The sequence below is a fragment of the Oreochromis niloticus genome, linkage group LG13 (assembly GCF_001858045.2).
Source record: "Oreochromis niloticus isolate F11D_XX linkage group LG13, O_niloticus_UMD_NMBU, whole genome shotgun sequence".
Lineage (NCBI taxonomy): Eukaryota > Metazoa > Chordata > Actinopteri > Cichliformes > Cichlidae > Oreochromis > Oreochromis niloticus.
In genome coordinates, this window is record NC_031978.2 from 11,425,356 (window position 1) to 11,446,325 (window position 20,970).

General features: G+C 41.4%; 1 protein-coding gene and 1 long non-coding RNA gene across 4 annotated transcripts; one reads left to right on the plus strand and one right to left on the minus strand.

Annotated features, from left to right (window-relative positions):
* Positions 1-2,871: 2,871 nt before the first annotated feature.
* On the minus strand, positions 2,872-8,065 carry LOC112842002 (uncharacterized). Of its 2 annotated transcripts, none has more exons than XR_003213554.1 (3): positions 7,988-8,065; positions 3,673-3,732; positions 2,872-3,559 (listed from the first exon to the last, which is right to left on the minus strand). It is a non-coding gene; the product is annotated as an uncharacterized LOC112842002 (long non-coding RNA). The 2 variants fall into 2 exon arrangements; XR_003213553.1 differs by lacking the exon at positions 7,988-8,065 and adding an exon at positions 7,736-7,959.
* A 179-nt stretch (positions 8,066-8,244) lies between these two features.
* Positions 8,245-20,541, plus strand: tnfaip3 (tumor necrosis factor, alpha-induced protein 3). Of its 2 annotated transcripts, none has more exons than XM_025897675.1 (9): positions 8,245-8,504; positions 10,068-10,473; positions 14,457-14,647; positions 14,899-15,040; positions 15,456-15,626; positions 15,734-15,911; positions 16,094-17,091; positions 17,268-17,461; positions 17,581-20,541. In XM_025897675.1, the coding sequence occupies exons 2-9, from the start codon at positions 10,167-10,169 to the stop codon at positions 17,854-17,856; spliced, it is 2,457 nt and encodes an 818-aa protein (XP_025753460.1). In that variant the 5' UTR covers positions 8,245-8,504; positions 10,068-10,166; the 3' UTR covers positions 17,857-20,541. The 2 variants fall into 2 exon arrangements, with proteins under 2 accessions (XP_025753460.1, XP_003438475.1); XM_003438427.5 differs by lacking the exon at positions 8,245-8,504 and adding an exon at positions 8,598-8,804.
* Positions 20,542-20,970: the final 429 nt, after the last annotated feature.

Here is a 20,970-nt window from a genome sequence, read left to right on the forward strand (position 1 = left end):
AGCACTTGTGCAAGATCTGTAGCTTATAAACCTCTTTGGACTTAAAAGAAATAAAGAATTGAAAGTCATCTGTGTATCACTGATTAAAATAAAACATCCTTAAAACATATTTATTACATTTCTTAGTTGAACCACAGTTTGCCACTTCTCCTAAAAACAGGAAACTGAGCTTATAATTTGCACATGCTCACCAAAATTGGACAAAAGAAGACTGAAAAAACAAATGAGTCTTAATTTCTACTGTAACATTTGGTTAGTAGGGTGAGACTCTGGCACAAACAACATGAAAGCATGGATCTATCTTGCTTTATATCAACAGCTCAGGCTGTTAGTGGCACACTTTGGACAGCCTTATGCTGCAGCCTACCCGAGTATTGCTGCTGACCATGTCTATCCTTTTCTAACTACAGTGTACCCATCTTATGATGGCTGCTCACAGGAGGATAATGTAATCTCAAACTGGTTTCTTCAACATGACAGTGAGTTCACAGTGTTCAACCAAGTACTTACAAGGTGTACCTAATAAAGTGGCTGGTGGGTTTCTCATTGGTAAAGTTACAAGTTAAAGTTAAATGTGCATCTCAACCTGAGTTTTTGTTCAGTGGTATTGGAGGCATATCATTAATTTGCCACTTGTAGTTTATCGTCACACACAGAGCATTTGTTACCACATACAAATGGAGACGCACATAGGTGATAAACAGCTCAGAGATCCAACGATGTGAGTCATACATTTCTGGTGTACACACCCAGCACCTCCCTGACTGGGAATTAGACTCAGCATGTTGTGGCAAGTCTGGTTTCTCTGTAAAATGGGAGTGGCAAGAACAGAGGCAGGTAGGGGAAGGGAAAGACAACACGAAGGTAGAGATCGTAAGGGAAAGTAACAGAGCACTGAAGCAGGAAGAGAAAGAAAGTGAAACAAATGGTATCACACTGGAACTTTTTAATCCACACCATGGACTATAATTATTTTCCCTCAGTGTTGTTTCTGTTTTTCTTAACGTAACAGAGCAAAAATTTGCTGCACCATTGTTTTCTGTTCACGTAGCACCACAGTTCATATAATTAATGATACTCAAACTTGGGTATTTGCAGTGTATTTTGCTGCACAGTACATCTACAATATAAACACATATAAAATAAGTGCTTAATAAAACTACTGAGTGCATCCACAGTTATTCCTTTTTCATTTTTTTCATTGGTGGATCATGCCATGTTCAAATGTTTTTTGACATGCTTGACCAACAACACAAAATGAAGAGATCCCAAAAAGTTGATTCCGTTTGTGTGGACACAGCGTTTTCAGTGGGAGTGACTTCTTCAGTCTCCATGAATAATTGAGCATGAAGACAAAAAGAAGTAATATTTACTCGACAGTTGTGCATAACAAAAAAGTATCAACAATTTTCACTTGAGATGAAGAGACTTTTGTTTCTTTTTTTGCTGTAAAAATCTACCAAAAGTGCAGCTCTAAGAAAAATCAACACTGTACGATGATATCTTTAACACATTAAACACATTTTTTTAATTTATGTGCTCGATTTTCTGCTGTCTTTATCTGCACAATGCTGACCCCCTCAGGTCTGAGAAGTTACATAATAAACATGCTTGTGATGAGATATTAACAGAGAATAGAAATGTGGTTCATATAAACAGGACATTCTAACAGTGCATGCTGAAAAACTTCTCAGCTGCTGTTTTTATCTCTGTAAAGGTTTTTGGGTTGTTTTGTTTTTTTTAACTCAGCACATCATTTAAAATTAAAAGTCAACATTTTTTATAAGCCCTGAAGTTTGAAAATGAATTATTTCACAAGGAAACTAGCAAAAAATTGTTATAAAAATTAAATGAAAGCAATATAAGAACATTAAACAGTAAATTACTTCCTAATGGTATTATACACTCACTGGTCACTTTAATAGGTACACTTCAAGTCGATCCCTGTTTGTCTTCAGAAATGATTCTTTGCGGCACAGATTTAACAAGGTGCTAGAAACAGCCCTCAGAGATTTTGGTCCATGTTGATGTAACAATGTCATAAAATTGCTTCAGATTTGTCTCCTGCGCATCCATGATGCCATCTCATGTCCCAGTACATCCCAGTGGTGCTCTATTTGACTGGGATCTAGTGACCATAGAATTCACTAGGGTACAGTGAACCTACTTTCATGTTCAAGAAAACAGTTTGAGATGATCTGAGCTTTGTAATATGGTGCATTATCCTGGTGGATGCAGCCGTCAGGAGATGAATACACTGTAGTCATAAAGGGTTGGATATGGTTAGCAACAATACTTAGTTAGTCTGTGATGTTTAAACGATGCTTAATTGGTACTAAGGGGCCCACACCATTTCAAAACCACAAAAAATGTGAGCTGATTGTTTAAACAAGGCAGGATAGATCCATGTTTTCATGTTGTTTCGGCCCTGTTCTGATCCTGCCATCCAAATACAGCTGAGAAATCGAGACTCTTCAGATCAGGTAATGTTTCTACTATTATCTCCAACTTACTGACAGTTCACCATCAGTGTGAGCATGCTGAAGTGCCCAGAGGTTGACAAATCACAACATATGTTTTATAATGGACTGTGTAAATGTTACTTACAAACATTGCAGGCATCAAACATAACACAAATAAATACTTGATGATGAACTGACGTGCAAATATCCACACAAACCGGAATATATGGATGAATTCCTGTTGAGCATTTGAAGACATTGTTTGTCTAATGTCAAATGCATTTGGTGAAAAAAAAATTCAGCCCTCAGTTTCCCATGCACTCTCATCTGAACCATTTTGATAGCTTCTTGAGTGTCACAAAATATTCAGATGTACAAATGCTATTTAGTATTTTATCCTACTGTAACTTTATAATGTAAGTCCATGTTTTTATATTAATTTTATGTTCTACAACGAATCTGGAATGTCACTGACGTTAAGTAATTGTGGTGTGAAAAGTGTTGTATTTCCCTCTGTATTGTAGTGGAGCAAAAGCAGAAGTTAAAGAAAGAAAACGATTAGTACCTCAAAAATTTACTGTGGTACAATTCTTGAACCAATATGCTCAATTACTCTTTGCCACAGGTTGCCAGCACAGCTTTAGTAGCTCACTGGTTTCATTTAGTTTGTGTTTCCACACAACTGCCACTGGAGGTCAGGCTTGATCAGCAGAAGAGCTTCCGTGGCTGCGTCATCATCCAGCTGTTCAATCCACAGCTGCTTTCTCTGAACCAGTCAGCATCAACTTTACTACTTTCTTAGGAGTAGTGGCCCATAAAAGGGGGGACATATCACAATTAAACAATGTGAATGTCAGTCTTCACCCCTACACAACGCTGTGTATACTAATTTTTTAGTGGGGGTTGGTTTCGATCCGCCTCCGAGGTGCTTTCCACTGAGAAGAAGAGTCAGAAGAACATTGAGATGTTCCTCTTCACAGTTCTCCCCAGGGTTCTCCCCGCTCTTCTGCCACCTCATACCAGGATGGGGCTCCGAAGCTTTTGGGGCTCTGATGGAACGATCTGGGTTCAGAAGTCACTCTGAGGGACTGGCCGCACTGTCAGAACACAAGAGACGTTTGACTCTGGAGGATGTATATGGGTAAGAATGAGGCTGATAGATTAATGTAAAGTAGATGGTTTACCAGCAGAATGTACATATCCGACATACCTGTCATAAATCCTCAATTCCACTTGTGCTCCGCCTTTTAACACAGATGAGGAGACTGGACTGGGTGGTATATGCCAACATTATTAGGCTTGACTAACACTATGCAAAGCTCATGTTTTTGTTGTTTTGGCAAATGTCTCAAGCTTTAAAATAAAGCACATACAGCATGCAGCATATGCAGTGCAAGTAAGTGCAGCAGCAGCACGGACTTGCTGCCAGCTAAGATCAAAAAGTGGATGCTACATTTTAAAGTAAAGGTTACTATCAAAGTCTCAGTGAGTCAGATTTCTACTTCATGTTAGCAACTGTTGCTTCCTTTAGAGCATCAACAAAATCCCCTAATATGCAAGGTTTCATTAGACTGCCAAGGAATATAATGCACACTAGCAATATTTATTTGAATTGGATCATTTTTATGTTTTTTTAATTTGAAGAAAGGATGAAATCTTTGCAGACCCCTCTGTCTGCATGTTCATGGGTTTCAAAAAGCTGTTCAACTTTTGTGTTTCAAGATGGCAACATTGTAGGATGTATTCAAGACCTTTACCTCTGCAAAAAAAACAAAAAAAGTCCTGCATTGAAGAAGTTGCTCAATTAAAAGTAAGTAACCATCATGTTTGTAGAGGCTAAAAGTGTCAATCTGACATCTACTTTTTTAGTAAGTTATTGTTGCAGATGCATTTATTTGTCAGCAATATTTTACTGCTGTAGCCAATCAGGTTAGAGCTTACTGCACTGCATACTGCAAGTACTTTCATATCATTTTATTTTATCAATGCAAAATATTTGTGTCCTTAGATTTTTTGAAAAGCATTGTACATATCTAAATTATTATTATATTTATTGCTTTAATTGTTTTTAAAAGACCCCTCGTATGTTAATTATTTAAAGAAAATATTAACAATAAATGTAGCGAAGAAAAGTGTCAAAATAAATGAAAATATGGTACTGTGCAATAATCTTGAGTCCCCCTGAATTTTTATATTTTGCTTCCAAGGAAAGGCTAAACTTGTGTGTAATATTTTAAAAGCAGTCTTAAGCAATAGCTCTCCAGACTTTCTGCAGATCTTTCAAAGGTTTTTTGATTTGTTGTTGTTTTGTTTTTTTACTTTTTTCACTCATTTTCAGTCCAGTCCTTGTACCTGTCTATTTTAAGAAAAGAATATTTGGGGGGGTTGTTGTTTTTTTAAGCACTGACCTATGAATTATTCAACTATAGAGGGATGAAGCAGTGTTCTGTCTACACATAACAGACAACTTAACAAAGACCCCATTATAAAATGCATCTCCTGGAACTTTGCTACTAGCAGCCTGTCACAAAAACACATTTGTTCCTATTCTATATATTTAAAAAAAATGCTAACAATAACAAAGCTTGACAGACATAAAATTGTATTTTTGCACCAACAATGGGATTCCCAAAGAACTATTAGCCAAAAACTTGCCCCATCTCTGCATGGTGTGCAGCATGTCCTCAAAAAATGTAACTAAACTGAAAAACTATTCAGTTTTGAGAAGAATGTTATAAAAGTATGCACTACTGTGGAATCCTTTGACCTTTTCTTGACAGACATAAATCCTTCCAGACGTTATGAGGAAATGCGGACTGCATAAATAGCAGTACAGCGGTCAGGTGGTTTTATTAAAGTATCATCTGCTGGTCTAATATAGGTCATTTAATGAGGGAAAAGTTCAGCATTGATATGAGACAATAGTGGTGGCGGTGGTGACTAAAAGAGGATTGCTCATACTGGTGATTTGAAACAGCGGAGTGGGCCAGTTGTCCCTTCTGGGGTTTTCCATGTGCTGATGACTATGCTGCTTAGCTTTCACCACTTCCACAGCCGGCTAGTATTGATTATTGACTTCCAGCCAATGACTCAGCCAGCATGTGACTCAGTAAGGAACTTTTAAAAAGTTTGGAAACTGAAATCTTTAGCTTTATCTACAATAGCCCCCTCAGCAGCATTCAGTCAAAACAGACCAGAGTTAGATGGGTTTTTCTTAAGTGCCCACTTACTCAATCAAAGGCATTTTTGAGGTCAGTCAAAGTGACTTTATAGATGTTCATTTTGACAGCCGGTGCGTGCAAAGCATTACCTCAGGGGCAACGGCTTGAAACTTCGAAAGGTAAGACTGATTCACAGAGCTCATTCCTCGTGAATGCTGTCAGGTGTTTGTTTTTTTTAACAGTTTCTTTCCCCGAGTAGGTAGAAAACTGAAATGTAGTTTCTACTGTTGGGGCAGCTCAACACAGCAGTAGGAGTCTTTCCACAGGTAGGAGAAAGGAAATAGAAAGTGAGGACCAGCACAGGATAACAACAGCAAGATTAAGACGAACTATCTTCTTTCACAGCGGTAAAGTGGATATTTGTCCACAGTGGAAAAATATAGAATAAAGTTTTACCTCAGCTTCAGGGCTACTCTACATTTACGGGAATCCTGCCCTTATACCCTTATATAATAAACAATAAACATGTTTGTCAGGATGTCAAATTCTTGTTAACGCTACTTTCACTTACTGTGACTCTGGCTGGATTAATCCTCTTTTGAAATCTTTCTGGTCTTTCTAATGGTTGATTCAGCACTGAAAAGATGAGATTATAAATTATCTATCACTTAACTGAGAACAAATTTACAGACTGACATTAATTTGCGACAGTTCTGTCGTAACTGTGCTCTGCTTCTCGGCCCGTGACAGCTGGGATTTGGACCGAATACTCGTATTTGCACGTCGTGCAAAAAATACTATTTGTACTTGGTTATTTTTTCTGATTTATCTATTTTATGACACTGAAAATTAGGGGTGGGAATCACAGATTGGGTCATGGCACATTACTCTAATCTTAAGTGGCCCAGGACAGCGCCATACGCGACACAGTTTAAATGTGCATGTGAAAAAAAGTATATTTTATATTTGTGTCTCTGTGTGTGTGATCCATATTTTTAAACACAACAAAACAAAATCCCAAATATATTAATTGAATATAAGCAATTCTGATTTTATGCTTCAAAAGGAGTAGAGAGAAGTATAAACGTATACAATCCTACCGCTCCTTCCTGTCTAATGACTTAGTCAACTTCAGTTTTCCTTTAATTTATAAATGCAAGAAGTCAAGAAGACTTTAACTTAAACTGACAAGTTAATCAAAAATGAAATCAGGGGGTGTATGCATGTTTTAATAAAAAAAAAAAAAAAAAAAATTGGCCCCGGTGTGTTTTATAGTAAGTCGATGCAAAGCAATATGTCGCTCTTTAACTATTTGGTCCCAGTAGTACTGCAACTTGAATTTATGTTTTGTTTTTGATTGACTTAAGGAAATCAAACTATCTAAAAACTTTGCTTTTGTAACCTGAAGCATGCGGGCTTTTCCAACCTTTGTATTTCACCTCCTCCTGCTAAATGCTAAACTGAAACTTTATTTGTGTTGGAACACACCCATCACACAAAGGCTAAAAATATTTGTCTCTTTATGTCATCTAAATGTGTCACACCTCTTTTTCGCGTGCATTATGCTATCACATGCAACTCCAGCAAGTTGCATGTGTTAGCATAATGCATAATTTAAGCAAACGCTACACTTGGAAATAAAACATAAAGCTCTGACTACTTTTCCGTTGCAGCTTCTGAATGGTAGACCGCAGTAAAACAGTTAAGCATGCTCTGCCACATACTAGAAGCTCAGACAAGATAATAAAACTTGTCAACCACAACAAACCACAGGTGCACAAAAGACTTGTGACTTGACTGTTGTAATGATTTAGCCGCCTTGACAGCCACAGTCAGGTGGGTTGCTGGATGATGGAAGATGCACACTTTTCTTGGTACACTCGAGCAAAGATCATCTGTTGATGTTTAGTATTGAACTCACATGAAAATGAGAGGCACAATTTCACCAAGTGTCAGTTTACGTTTCCATTAGGTGGAGACATATGGAGGGAGGTTAAGAGGCTTCCTTTAAAAGGAAACCTATTTTTGTTTTGTGATTTCGGTGGGAAGAGCTAGAAACTTTTGCCAAAATAAAAGAAAACTTCACTTTACATAAACATTGAGCCAACTTACTAATGTAGTGAATGAACCAGCGGGTTAGCAAAGAGCTCACATCTGCTTCTTAAATATCTTTGAGCAAGACAGGAATCCGAAGGAACCTGAAAGTCTTTAATTATATTTAGATGATTTGCTAACAATTAAAGCACCATCGCATCATTGCTGCAATAGCTAGTCATCAGACCATGAATACACATACGTATCAGTGCATGCAGTCAGCAACTCAAATCCATTTTACAACCAGGTAATGAGATTCGTTTTCCTTACTCATTTGCTGATACTGAAGGTTAATGATTTATTTTTTTAAGGCTGTCTCATGAAATAGAGTATGACGCGAACTGCCTCCCTCCCTCAGTGACGCTCCTTTGTGCTCAGTAGGTGGGATATGCTTTTCAGTATCGAGTCAGACAGATAGTAAAGACTCCCCTGGTGGCAGTGAGCTGCAACTACAGCGGTTGTGTGTGTGAGTGTGTGTGTGAGTGAGTGAGTGAGTGAGTGAGAGAGAGAGAGAGAGAGAGGAAAATGGGTGGACGGAAAGTCCCCGTGTGGAAATCCCCTTTGACTTGGACTTTTTCCTTGTTTTAAAAAAACTATCATTATCGTACGTGTGTATTCTTTTGAAAGGCTTCGCAGGCTGCGAGGGCTCCAAAATAGATCTGATACTGAAAGAAAGAGAAGGTTGAATGGCGCCGAGGACCGCTGCGGTGAGGCTGAGTGAAGTGGCTGAGAGAGGACTAGCCTGAGCATCCGGGAGGCTTTGTTATTACCCCGACATATTACACAGGTAAGACGCCAGCCTTCCCTCCTTGTGCCTCCCCATGTGGACACACATTTCTTAGCAATTGGGTGAGACTTGGTGGGTAAGACCACGTTTGGGCCTTGAGTAATGTATGGTCGTGTTTCTGGGGACACGGAGGAAGCTTGAAGCCTGCTCACGACAGTGGCTTTGACAGCCATTGTTTACAAAGACGTCACCCTCGAGCGGATAGCAGGACATTTAAACAGCCAAATGTGGCATCGGCGAGGCTACACTGTATCGATACCCGCGCTGTTAGACGCGATTGAACGCTACATTGTTCCAAAGGTAGTTGTCATTGGAATTACGTAAGCCTTTAACGTCAGCAAAGTCTCCTGTTATTGTGTTTTTGTGTAGCCAGCCATCCTAAACCGCAGCGTCCACCCGGGTGCTGCTGTCTGTCTGCCTTAAAGTGTGCCCCGCTGTGACAGCACGCCACGCTAATGATTCGTGTCAACATGCTCCCTGACATCCAGGTGTCTGTTGTCTGGTCCCTCATGTGACTGACTAGCCCTTTAGCACGGCCTAGTCTGTTGTTGCACCTGCTGCTGTTTGGGTAGTAAAGGCACAGAGGCCACTAGAAGCTCGCTGTTCAGGTGTTTGTGGACTCGAACAGCATCTTCCGACCTGACTGGCAGCTTGCGAGAGGTTGATAGAAGGATGTTGTGGGAAGTTTAAAAGTCAGCAAAACTCCAGGCCCACTTGCTGACCATTACTTTCTACTTCCTCTAAACTGCTAATGCGTCTTCACTGTGTTGAAATGTGAGGGGAAGTAGTCCTTTAAAACCTTCCCTTTAGCAAACTTGACTCAAATAGAGTATTGGGTATAGAGGTTGTGCATTGAACCTCAGTACCTTTATACTTAAAGTATAAAAACTGCCAAAAGTTTCCCTAATTTTCCTAGCTTTCAAATTACTATAACAATTTGGGGAACGTAGCTGAATTAAAGTTGTATTTTATTTAGGGGAAATAATTCTGCAGCTGCTTTTGTTTTAAATGACTTCAGGGAGTGACGTAAACCCACGTTAGATTATCTTCCTCCTGTACTGAGAACAGTGTTTGTGTCTGTACTGAAAGCCTATAATTTTTCTAATGATTCCCAGCCTTTTAAACGGAGACTTTAAGCAGGCTGTTGAGGGAGGAGGCCTTGTGACCTTCCCATCAGCCTGGGAAGCCCTGGGTGGCCTTCAGTTAAGGTCTGGAAAGCACCCATTTATTGTTGGAAGTCTTTGAGCTCAGTGGGACACTAGGAAGCCCTGTTGAGGGAAACTCTCAAAAACCATCAAGACAAAAAGGAGAATTAAAAGAACAAACAAGAATACAAAGGGGTCTTTGTGTACTTTATTCAGTTGGGCCCAGCAGAATCTCCAGGAAAAAGCACCATACAGCCTCCACACTGGAATCATCCTTTGTGATGGGTAGTTTCCCAAACAAACTGTAAATTAAGTTGTGCCTTAAGTCTTAATTTGTAAGGAAGGGGACTCTCCACTGAAAATTTCCCACAAATCCCTGCTGTGAAATAACATGTCCTCTCCGCTTCTCTCCATCCAGTTTCCACGTTGATCCGGCATCGGTGGTTGGTGCCTCCTCCTCCTCTCCTCCTTGCTCCTCTTCCTCCCTTCCTTCCATTCACCTGGCCAGCCATCCGCCATGTCGCAGGGTCAGAACTTCCTCCCCAAATTCCTGTTTGTCTCCAACCTGCTCAAGGCAGTGAAGATCCGACAGCGAGTGCCTAACGATGTGGTGAAGCCTGCTGCCAGCGGTGGCCTCATGCACCACCTGCGGGGTATGCACCGGTACACGCTGGAGATGATCGCCATGAACCACTTCCCCCAGGCCTTCAGGGAGGTGGTTCAGGCCGCCATCCTGGACCGAGCCATGCAGGCCTCATTAGAGAAGGAGAAGAAGCTCAACTGGTGTGGGGAGCTGAAGAAGATGGTGCCCTTACGCACCAATGGTAAGAACGATTATGCTGATGTTGAGGAGCTGTACTGGAATATGGAGGCTACAGTAAACCAGATTTCTGTGGTGGTCTTATAAGTGGATGAAGCTCCACGAAGCTTTGTTGACGTTCAAGGATGTTTTATATTATTGGTTGTGTAGCAGAGGGCACCGTAAATAACTGCTGTTGGAGCAGTAGGTGACATTCAACACAAATAGAACAATTCAGCAGATTGGCCACAGAGCTAATGCTGAACCATTTCTCCTTGATTTTAGAAGCAAAACTTATTGCGCTCAACACAGGATGTGTTTTGCTTTTGTTTCATTTTCTATGAGAGAGATGGTGAGCTCTTATGAGTCAGGGCTATTTGATATGCAAATTCTGAGATGTCATTACTCACAGGCAGGGTTACTGTAAATGACAACAATCGAGGGACGCGAGTTCCGCTTTCACATAGACTCATTTAGCAGCCCCCTTGGTTTTACTGTGTCGACCTTAGTGTTTGACTTTAGGCACCCCAGTGCTAAGTCATGTTTTCTGTTACGTGAATGTTGTAAGACGGGAACATCCCAGGGCAGGCAAACATGTAAACTCGGGCCTGATTACTTCTGATCATAGTTGTGTACTGGGAAATTCTCTGGCGTCACATGCAGGACTGTTATTTACTGTCTGTGATGTTTCAGACCCAACTATTTCCACAGTTTTTCATTTACTGCATTTGGGGTATGCCCCCTCTTTTTCTGTGTAGGTGTGTGTTAGTGAATGTCAGTGGATGTTAAAAAAAACACACCGTTTTACCTTAAATTCCCCACCTGCCTGACTTTATGTGACTTTATGGATTTGTGTTTGTGATGATCTATTAGAGCTCATCAGACCTTGTTAAAGCAAACGTGTGTGTCTCTGGTGGCCTTTTCCATCTATATTGCAGTAGCTTAAACACAGCTGCTGTGTATATCAGATCTATTTTAAAGTTATGGGGAAGAAAGTCTTTGAGAGGAATCATCAGCTATAGCTTCACAACAGAAGGAGGAAGAGGAAATCAGTCATAATTGCAGCTTTATGCTAAACATGTGAGTTTCCAGAGGAAATAGTTTCTGTCTTTCTCATGTGAAAAATTCCTACATTGGTCACATATCAGAAGTTACTTTGAATAATTACTGGATGCTTGAGGAACCTGCTGGATGTGTTATGTCCTACAGTACTTTTTTTAAAAATAGTGAAACTCTTTGAAAGGGTCCCTGCCAATTCTGAAGTTAGTAATCACTGAAGGACTTACGGTAACTATCATCAACACATAATTCCCCCTCGCAAAGACCCCTTAACTGATGACCAAAATGGATGACTTCTGCTGCCAGTAACCTGGCTGGAATTTCCTGGTTTGCGAAGATGATGTCATAAAGAGGAGACAGAATTTAGTGCCGGAGCGTCTAACTCTGAAGGACCCAGACGTGACTTTGAGCAGAGGACGGACAACACGCACGCACACACACACACACAGGGCTGACTGACTGCTGCTGAGTCACTGGAGCTCAGCACACACACACACACACATACAGAAAGAAAACGTGAGAGAGAAGAAGTCTGTTCACTGATGTCCAGTGCTGTTTTCGGATATCTGTCTCCACATCATCTCGACCTGAATTTACCAGTGAACCCAAAATCCTTATCTCATTTGGTCTATGCAAATGCACTAAAGATCCAAACCCCATAACTAATTTCCCAGAGCCTGGTTTAATTACGAAGCAAGACCACAGAATATAACTGACCATCAAAAAAAACAGACTCATAAAACTTCCACTCCGCTTCAATTAAAATAACAGGGCTACATCCGTTTTCCTGATACATCCAACTTTTCCTCCAAGTAAAACAAGGCTTTATTGGAATTCAGTCGCTCTTCTGTCTTGAATGTCTCGGACACATCCGTGGGGTTTTCCCAAACAGCATCCCATGTCTGTCATGTGTCCCCATCAGGAAGGATTTGTTCAGCTACAATACACTAACTGCATGGTTAAGTTACTGGGAGGACACATACACTGCTGCAGTGTTCTGCCTTACAAGTAAAGCTTTTAGGTTTCTTTTGGGGCATCCACATTATTCCTTCTAGATTGGGGTATGTGGTATGTGCACATTGTTTTTATAAGCAAGAGTACTCAAGGAAAAACTTGATAGAGGCGACGCATGAGCAAAGGATGAGCCAATGAAATTTTCCATATCACTTTCTGTAAAATGGTAAAATGGGGCATTGGCTTCAGTGGATAATCTATGAGCATTTTTCTAGTTTGGTAATAAATACTGCAGTTGTTTACAGTCAAAAATCTTGGGCCATTCTCACACAACAACCTGCAGACAAGGTGTGGGAAAGTGCAGCCCCGCTGGAAGCGCACTGTTGCAAACTTGTGCTGTCACCTGGACAGTGACCAAATCAACTTAAGTCTGGCTCTGCACTGGTATGTTTTCAGGAAGTTCCCTAGCTTGCCACAGAGGAAGTATCTATATATAACCTGATGGGAGCTGCTGAACCACTTTCATCTTTAGTTTTCAGGCACCTCACTTTATGATCATGACTTTTTTTCGTGCGAGAGGAAGTGATTACGTGTGTGGACATTTGTTTGGATTTGTGTGTACCTTTGGGCCTACATACGTCTGGTGTTTTTCACTAAAAAAGCCTTGCATTTTATGTTTTTGCTGAGTGATGCAAGAGCACTGAAATGGAACAACATCTAGCTGGTCTGAAATGGAGAAGTGTTTTTTTTCTCTCTCTTTAAATACGGTGAGATGTTCCTTCAGTTGAAAGAAAACAACTGTAGCTCAGATTGCATTAATTGAGCCACACAACAATAATTGCTATACTGAGATCAGATCTTGGCCTATTTAACAGTTGCATCAAAACAAAACAACATTTTAGGATCCTTTTTTTGGGAATTTTTTTCCTAGCTGTTTCTTAAACCTACTTAAACTTAAACTAACTTACTTAAACTTTTCCTGTATAGAAGGGAAATCTTGAAAATGTCTGTTTAACACAGCAGTATTATACAAAGAAAGGTGCAGATACTTTATGTATATGAAGTTACTGCCAGGTAAATGTTCGTGGAGAAAAAAAAAAAAGAAGTACACATTACAGTTCATGTGTATATGCTTGTGCATGTGAGGACCCATGTTATCTCTGCTCATTAATCACAGCATTCATCGGGTGTTGATAGTAGTATTTAAAAAGATAACATTCCATCCGGTCCAAGTCACGCCTTCGTGGAAAGTACAGGACCAGCTGAGTAGCATTGATGAGTTGGGATCATAGGAGGGGAGCACGCACACATGCACTTGCATGAAAGACAGAAGTTAGCACAGGGAAATTCCTGTGTTTAGTGTGGCAACAGGGTTTTTCAGAGCTGCACACATTAACAAATATGGGCTCTGCTGTTTCACAATGAGAAAAAGACCCAGTACTGCCAAAGGAGAATAAATAAAATTCCAGGATTTTTAGCTTCTCATGCTCTCACACACTCGTCTTTTCAGCAACCAAGTCTTTATCTCTGCAGCCAGTCAATGGAATATAGGTAAAGGCACATACTTTGGCAAAAACAAATATATGTATGTGAGAATTCTGGTTTTCTATACAGATTTAGATTGTAAAAAGATTCAGTTTTTCAAAAACGTGTTACGGGGAGATTACGGGTCATTTTTATCAGCCTTGTCTGTGGCGTGTGTACTGTTAGATGTATAAGGGTCATATAATAGTCGAAACACCAGATACTATAACGACCAGCCCAGCGGCCTGGAAATCCCCAGACTTTAGTTACACTTGTGTGTGCGTGTGTGTGTGTGTGTACACAGTGCAGTTGCCTGTTTTTTATGCTGTATGTGCATAGCCTTTGTACGTGTGCGTGTGCATGTTCATGTGCCTATTCACAGAAGGAGAACTTTGTGTCCTGCGTACAAAATCAACCAACCATAGTATAAAAACACATCTGTTTTCTTGCCTCCTCTTTGTGTGTCTGTAGGAGATGGGAACTGTTTGCTTCATGCAGCCTCTCAGTACATGCTGGGTGTTCAGGACACAGACCTGGTTCTTCGGAAAGCTCTCCATGGTGTTTTGAAAGAAACTGACACGGGCGTCTTCAAAGCTCGCTTCCAGGCAGAGCTGCTCCAATCTCAGGAGTTCACCCAAACTGGACTCCGATACACCACCATGGTATGAATTTTCAACTAGATCCATTTTCCATTACTTTACGTTGAGAAAACTGTAGTAACATTTAAATCTTTGTATTGAAATGTTACTTTTTATTTCTTAGAAGCAACCCACAGATTAATAATTCTACTTTTATGTCATAGTTCAGGCCAGATATAATAACTTGTCCCTCGCCTCTCACCCAGAAAACATTTTATAGAAATGTTTGCACAAATTGAATCCACAGCACACCTAATTGTGTGCATTTGTTCCAGAACTGGGAGGATGAGTGGGAAAAGATTGTGAAGATGGCATCGCCAGTCTCCAGTAGCAATGGCCTCCAGTTTGATTCTTTGGAGGACATCCACATCTTCATCCTCTCCAACATTCTCCGCAGACCCATTATCGTCATTGCAGGTACTCCCTTTTTTATCATCTCAAAGTATGCTTATTTATCCTTGTTAGCCCTCAAAGACTCACTGGTTTTGTAAGAGCAGATCTTGTAATGTATAATATATCACCAGCATTCCTCAACATTTACTCTTGGTTGTTTTGAAGTCTTCTTAATGCACTGTGTCACTTACTGTCTATCTTAATAAAGAATCTCAAATGGATACCGATGATTTGTCAACTTCAAAATATAAAAAAATAAATATGCAGAAACATGTTTGCAGTCATATTTGAGCAAAGCCTGCTTTTTTAGGATCTAAAATCCTAAAATGACTGCACATTGCTCGGTTTATTCCACTTGAATTGGGTGCAGCTCTATAAAAGTTGTTCATTGTCATTTGTTAGAGAGTTATGAACTCTTAAATCTTTGTTCTTTCAACAGACCAGGTGGTCAGGAGTATGAAATCCGGCACCTCCATCTCTCCTCTGAATGTGGGTGGGATTTATCTGCCTCTACACTGGCAACCCACAGAGTGCTACAAATACCCAATAGTGCTCGGCTACGACTCCCAGCACTTTGCACCCCTCATCACCATCAAAGACAGTGGTCCAGGTACAAATCACAAAGAAATAGGTGTTATATATTTGGCAGGATAAAGGGACAAAGCAGGACCCCTGTTCATGGATTTGGCTCTGTGTATCTTTAACTGAATTTCCCAGAGATCCGAGCAGTACCGCTGATCAACCCGAGGCGGAATGGCTTTGAGGAACTGAAAGTTCATTTTCTGATGGAGAAGGAGCAGCAGCAGAAAGAGAGGCTCCTCAAAGAGTACCTGCACCTGATAGAGATCCCTATCAGATTGGGCCATGACATTACGCAGATTATGAAAGCTGCAAGGTACTTGGGCATTATAAGCTCCATCCATTGTTAAATGCAGTTTTGAACAGCTCATGGCATAAGACTTTTTTTGACTGATTATCAAAGATAATTTAGCCAAACTACTTTTATTAACTATGAATTTGACAGGAAAAAAGTAATAAAATGCAGTTAAGAACCACATTGTATGTCTCTGTCCTAAGGCTGGATGAGGGAAACCTTCCTGAAGACATGAACCTGATGGAGGACTACCTACAGCTTGTCAACCATGAGTACCAGCGCTGGCAGGAGGACAAGGAGCAGGCATGGGCCGCCCAGCCACAGCGCCCGCCACCCTTCTCCGTCTCCCAGCTCTCGCTTATTGAGATCCGCTGTGCCACACCACGATGCACCTTCTATGTCTCTGTGGACACGCAGCCTCATTGCCATGAATGCTTTGAAAAGCGGCAGGCCACTACTGGTGGAGGAGCAAGGATAGAAGGGGTAATTCAGACTAAGGAAGGAGGTTTACAAGGTGGGGTAGGAGTCATAGGGGGATCAGAGACTGAGGTGAGCTCCAGAGGGGCCAGAAGTAGCAGCCCCCCATGCTCTTCATCTGGGAGAGGAGTAGTGTTATCCAGTCCGCGCTCAGCCCCGCCCACCGCCCCCAGCCTCAGCCTATACAGTGAAACACATGCAATGAAGTGCAAGACACCCGGCTGCCTCTTCACCCTAAGTGTGGAGCATGATGGACTTTGTGAGCGCTGCTTCAACTCCAGGCAAAACCATGGACCCCCTGGAGTTGGAACGGCCGCTACAGGACTGCCAGGGACCAATGGGGGGCCTGTCGTTCCCCACCCAGCCCAGGGCTCCGGCTGGAACCAGTGGGGAGGCTGTGAGACCGAGACAGAGCGATGCAACATGTGCAGAAAGGAGGCGTTTAGGATATTCAATGGCCTGTGTCCACCCTGCATGCAGAGACAGCAGGCTCCAGACAGGGGAGAGCCACAACAGATCAACCCCAGGACTGAAGCCTCATCTTCAGCTTGGACCCAGGCCAGGGACACTGAGCGGCCATGCCTCACTCTAACTCCAGGGCACACCTCAGCTTGGCAGGGCCCTGTGGCCCGACCTTGTAAAAGATCTGGCTGCCAGTTCTTTGGGACACCTGAGAAACTGGGTTTCTGCACTATTTGCTACGTAGACTATCAGACAAATCACCGTAAGTCCTAAAACAAAACTAGAAAACACTTGTTGCATTGCAAGCTTTCCGTATATATAAAATTTATTATAAAAGCTGTATAGCTGTCTTAATAAATCATCTCCTTTAACTGTTCTGTTTGTTGTTATTCAAATGTCATATGGCACATTGCTTATGTTGGTCACTGTTTCTTCCAGACCTGACTCCTCCTCCTGCCCCGGCCCAGAGTCGGCATGGTTTGGAGACAGGCTTCCAGAATGCCTCACGATGTCGTGGGCCTGGGTGTGGTGCAGTTGGCAAGGTGATGCTGGAGGGCTACTGTGACAAGTGCTATGTAAAAGAGCAAAGTGCAAGACTTAACCAAGTCGCAAATCGCACGTCCCCTCCTCTGGTAGGTATCTGCCATACCTTCATAACTCCTCATTCTTCACATGTCTTGTCTTTTTCATGTGTTATCCTTCTTCGCCTGTTGACAGTTCTTTCCTTTCTCGCTCTTCCTCTGTACAAAAGCGTGAACGAGCAGCAAAACCCAGATCTTCGCAGCAATCCCAGACCCAGACTCAGTGCCGGCGGAGTGGCTGCAGTAATGTGTCCCCGGGTTGCACAGACCTCTGCCCAGAGTGCCACACGCGTGGTCAGGGCAGAGAGCCAGGAAGACGGGCGCAGGCGCCCAAAGAAAAGTCGAAGCAGCGGTGCCGGACACAAGGCTGTGACCACTACGCCAACCAAGAGAAACAGGGCTACTGCAACGAGTGTGACCACTTCAAACAGATTTACCGCGGCTGACCACATTTAGCGCCCATGCACACGACAGCGATGATGACACATCGCTAGCACGCTAGAGCCGCCGCCCTGCTGTGGGCTCTCCATGCCAGTCAATGCACCTCTGATACTAACTAACCAACTAACTTGCTAGTGACTAACTAGTTACCTTATGGCCTGAAAATCAAACCCCCCATGTAGAATGTGAAGAGAGAGTGTGTGTATGTGGGGGTGGTGGTGAGTGTGTGTGTTTTCGCAGTAGACATGGCCTCCAGAATACCTCTTTGTGCAATTATTATCATCTGATGTGCCCTGCACACTTACACGGTGAGAGGTTTGGCAACATGTTAGAGCAACTGACTTAACTCTTGTGTACAATATGTATTTAGAGGTACGTAGTGAATCATGCCGGACAAAATGATTGTATGTCAACATAACAAGAAGCATCTGACATTGCTTTCTAGACCACAGCCAAGGATTTATACCCCCCATCTGTCTGTCTGTCTTAACCCATCTGTGTATCTGTCTGCCTGTCTGTCTAGCATTTGCTCTGAAGAAAGAGAGATGCAGTAGTTGGGCATGCCCAAGAGCAAATCTCTGTGAAAATAGTCAGCAGAAGTGTGCAATACTGGGCCAAAGGAAAGCAAGCAAAGTGCTTGAAATTAAGTTAAATGGCATTCACCACTGTTTTGCTTAAATCTCCTAAATCACTCATCTATGTCCTCACAACCCAGACAAAGATTTTTTTTTCAAAAAGATTCTCTTGCAGTCAATATTGTAAAAATGGTCAAAGATTGATTTTCTTCCATTAGCCAGACAATAGCAGGGTTAGTTTATATTTTGAGGCTAATTAACCTTATTACTGTTACATATCTGATGTAAATTGCTTGATATGGAAAGTAAAAAAACAAATTATAAACTGTGCAAGACAGACAGGGCAGGCCCCTGCTAGTTTTGGTGCTACATGTACAGAAATACAAGCCTCTCCATTGTAGCCAACATGCTGGTGGTTTCAGCGGACAGAAGGCAGAGATCACAGTAGAGACAGGACTCACTCTCTTTCGAAACCTCCTTTCCTTCCTCTTATTTCCCTTTTTTTCCAAAACAAATCTGTTGCCTTGGATGTTGTTTTCCTGTTTACTTACCACTTAAGCACCTAGAAACACATAGACACATGCGCACACATATCTACACAATGTATACACAAACATAATATCGTCAGTCCTGTTAAAAGGGGATTGGCAACTGTGAGGAGAACTGAGACTACAAGGACAGGCGAAGTCTGGATAATTATCCACCCTACTACCGTATACACACGCACACATGCAAACACAGCTTTGTGAGATTGTATGCCCCCACCCCAGCCTGAGGTAATGTGTAGGTAAATGAACCTGTAAAGATGCATTCCTCTCTGCTTCACCCTCCTGGATGTGCCAAGGCATCACTTTCAAAACTTCAGAGAGCAATCCTGTTGCCTGCTTTGGCTAATCTTGTCTATCTGAATGTGTTTGTGCTGCTTGTACAGCAGCACAGTATTGGGGCTGATCCTCGATAAGTTTTGCCTTTACATAGTGATTGAAATTTTATGGACCAGAGGGGCCTGATCACTGATTATGGATCAGTGCTCCCACTTATAAAAAATGCTTTTGTGAACATGGATCTCAGTCCATACCGTAGGACCTTCCAACCCGATGCCTCATCTTCAATACACACACACATACACACATACAGATAAAACGCACGCATGTGTGCGTCTGGAGTACACAAAAAACTGACATTCCTCCTCTTTCTTTTTTTTTTTTTTTTTTTTTTGAATTTTAAATGTATTTTGATATATTTGTTTTTTTTCTGCCAAAAGAGAAAAAACAAAAAAAAAACGTGCCATCAATTGCCAAACAGTTGTTGTTACCTCCTTAAAAACGGCCAGCCTGGACCATTCTAAACTAACCAGAGTGCCACAGATTGACATCTCCTCTTCTGCGTAACCACAGACTTCAGCTAATCCAGATCTCTCATGCTGAAAACCCCCTAATGGATACCATCTTTCCGTGAACTTATCTTTTATTCAGATATGAAGAAATGTCTGTCTGTAAAGATAAGCTCGAACATAAAACATTTATCAGACTCAAATTTGGTAATAACTGGAACCTCTTTCCCCTCTTACTTTAGCTGTAGGCAGATATCCATCTGTGGCTCTAGTTAGAAAAGCATAGACAACCAGGCTCTTGGTCTGCCTTTTCATTCAACTGTATCTAAAGCTGTCAGGCCAGCCCACATGTTGACGGCCTGGACGTAGATCTCTGTGTGCTTTAATCACCTCTAGACAAACCTTAATCACTTCAAGGCCAATTAGTGCTCAGCTCATCATAACCTCTTAACAAGGGGCTCTGACTGAGTTTGACTGGGAGGAGATCACATAAGTTGCACATGACTTGTCTAAGCTGCTGAGGCATTTAGGAATGGTACTCCGACCTGTGTAGGGACATTCCAACAGTAGGAAGAGCATCGACTTAAGAGCAGAAGGTGTAACAAAACATGCAAATGGTGTGGAAGTTTCTTTGTGTGACTTTTTGACAATAGGGTATTGTATGAAAAAAGCCTGGTTTTATTTGTTAAGTATTTATTCATATCAAAATATCTGTATTGTGTGATTCAATAATTATTTATATGTCGTCCTGAAATGAATTATTTTTATTAAGAAATCTGAAATCTGACTGATGTGTTTCTTGGCTCTGTACTTACTTTTGTGTGTGTGTGTGTGTGTGTGTGTGTGTGCATGCGCATATACTTGTGTGGATGTATTTTGACATCTTTAATTTCAGGTGGAGGCGTAGAATTTGATTTGCGTCAGGATTGGGGTCAAACATTTATTATATTGTTAAGATCATATTAACGTGCAGCCCCATGTCAACAAGTGCATTCACTGTCAGGAGAGAGTTTATCATAAGCTTTTGAAGCTACAACATACTCAATGCATCACCTGCATGCAAACAACACCGCAAACATCATTGGTGATGACCCTACCTCTAGAACTAGGCAATTAGAATATGTTTATTGATTTATTAAGTTGTTCTACAAAATATTTTCAATCGGGAAGCAAACAAAGTGTTTATTCAAAGTGACATACATCAAAAATAT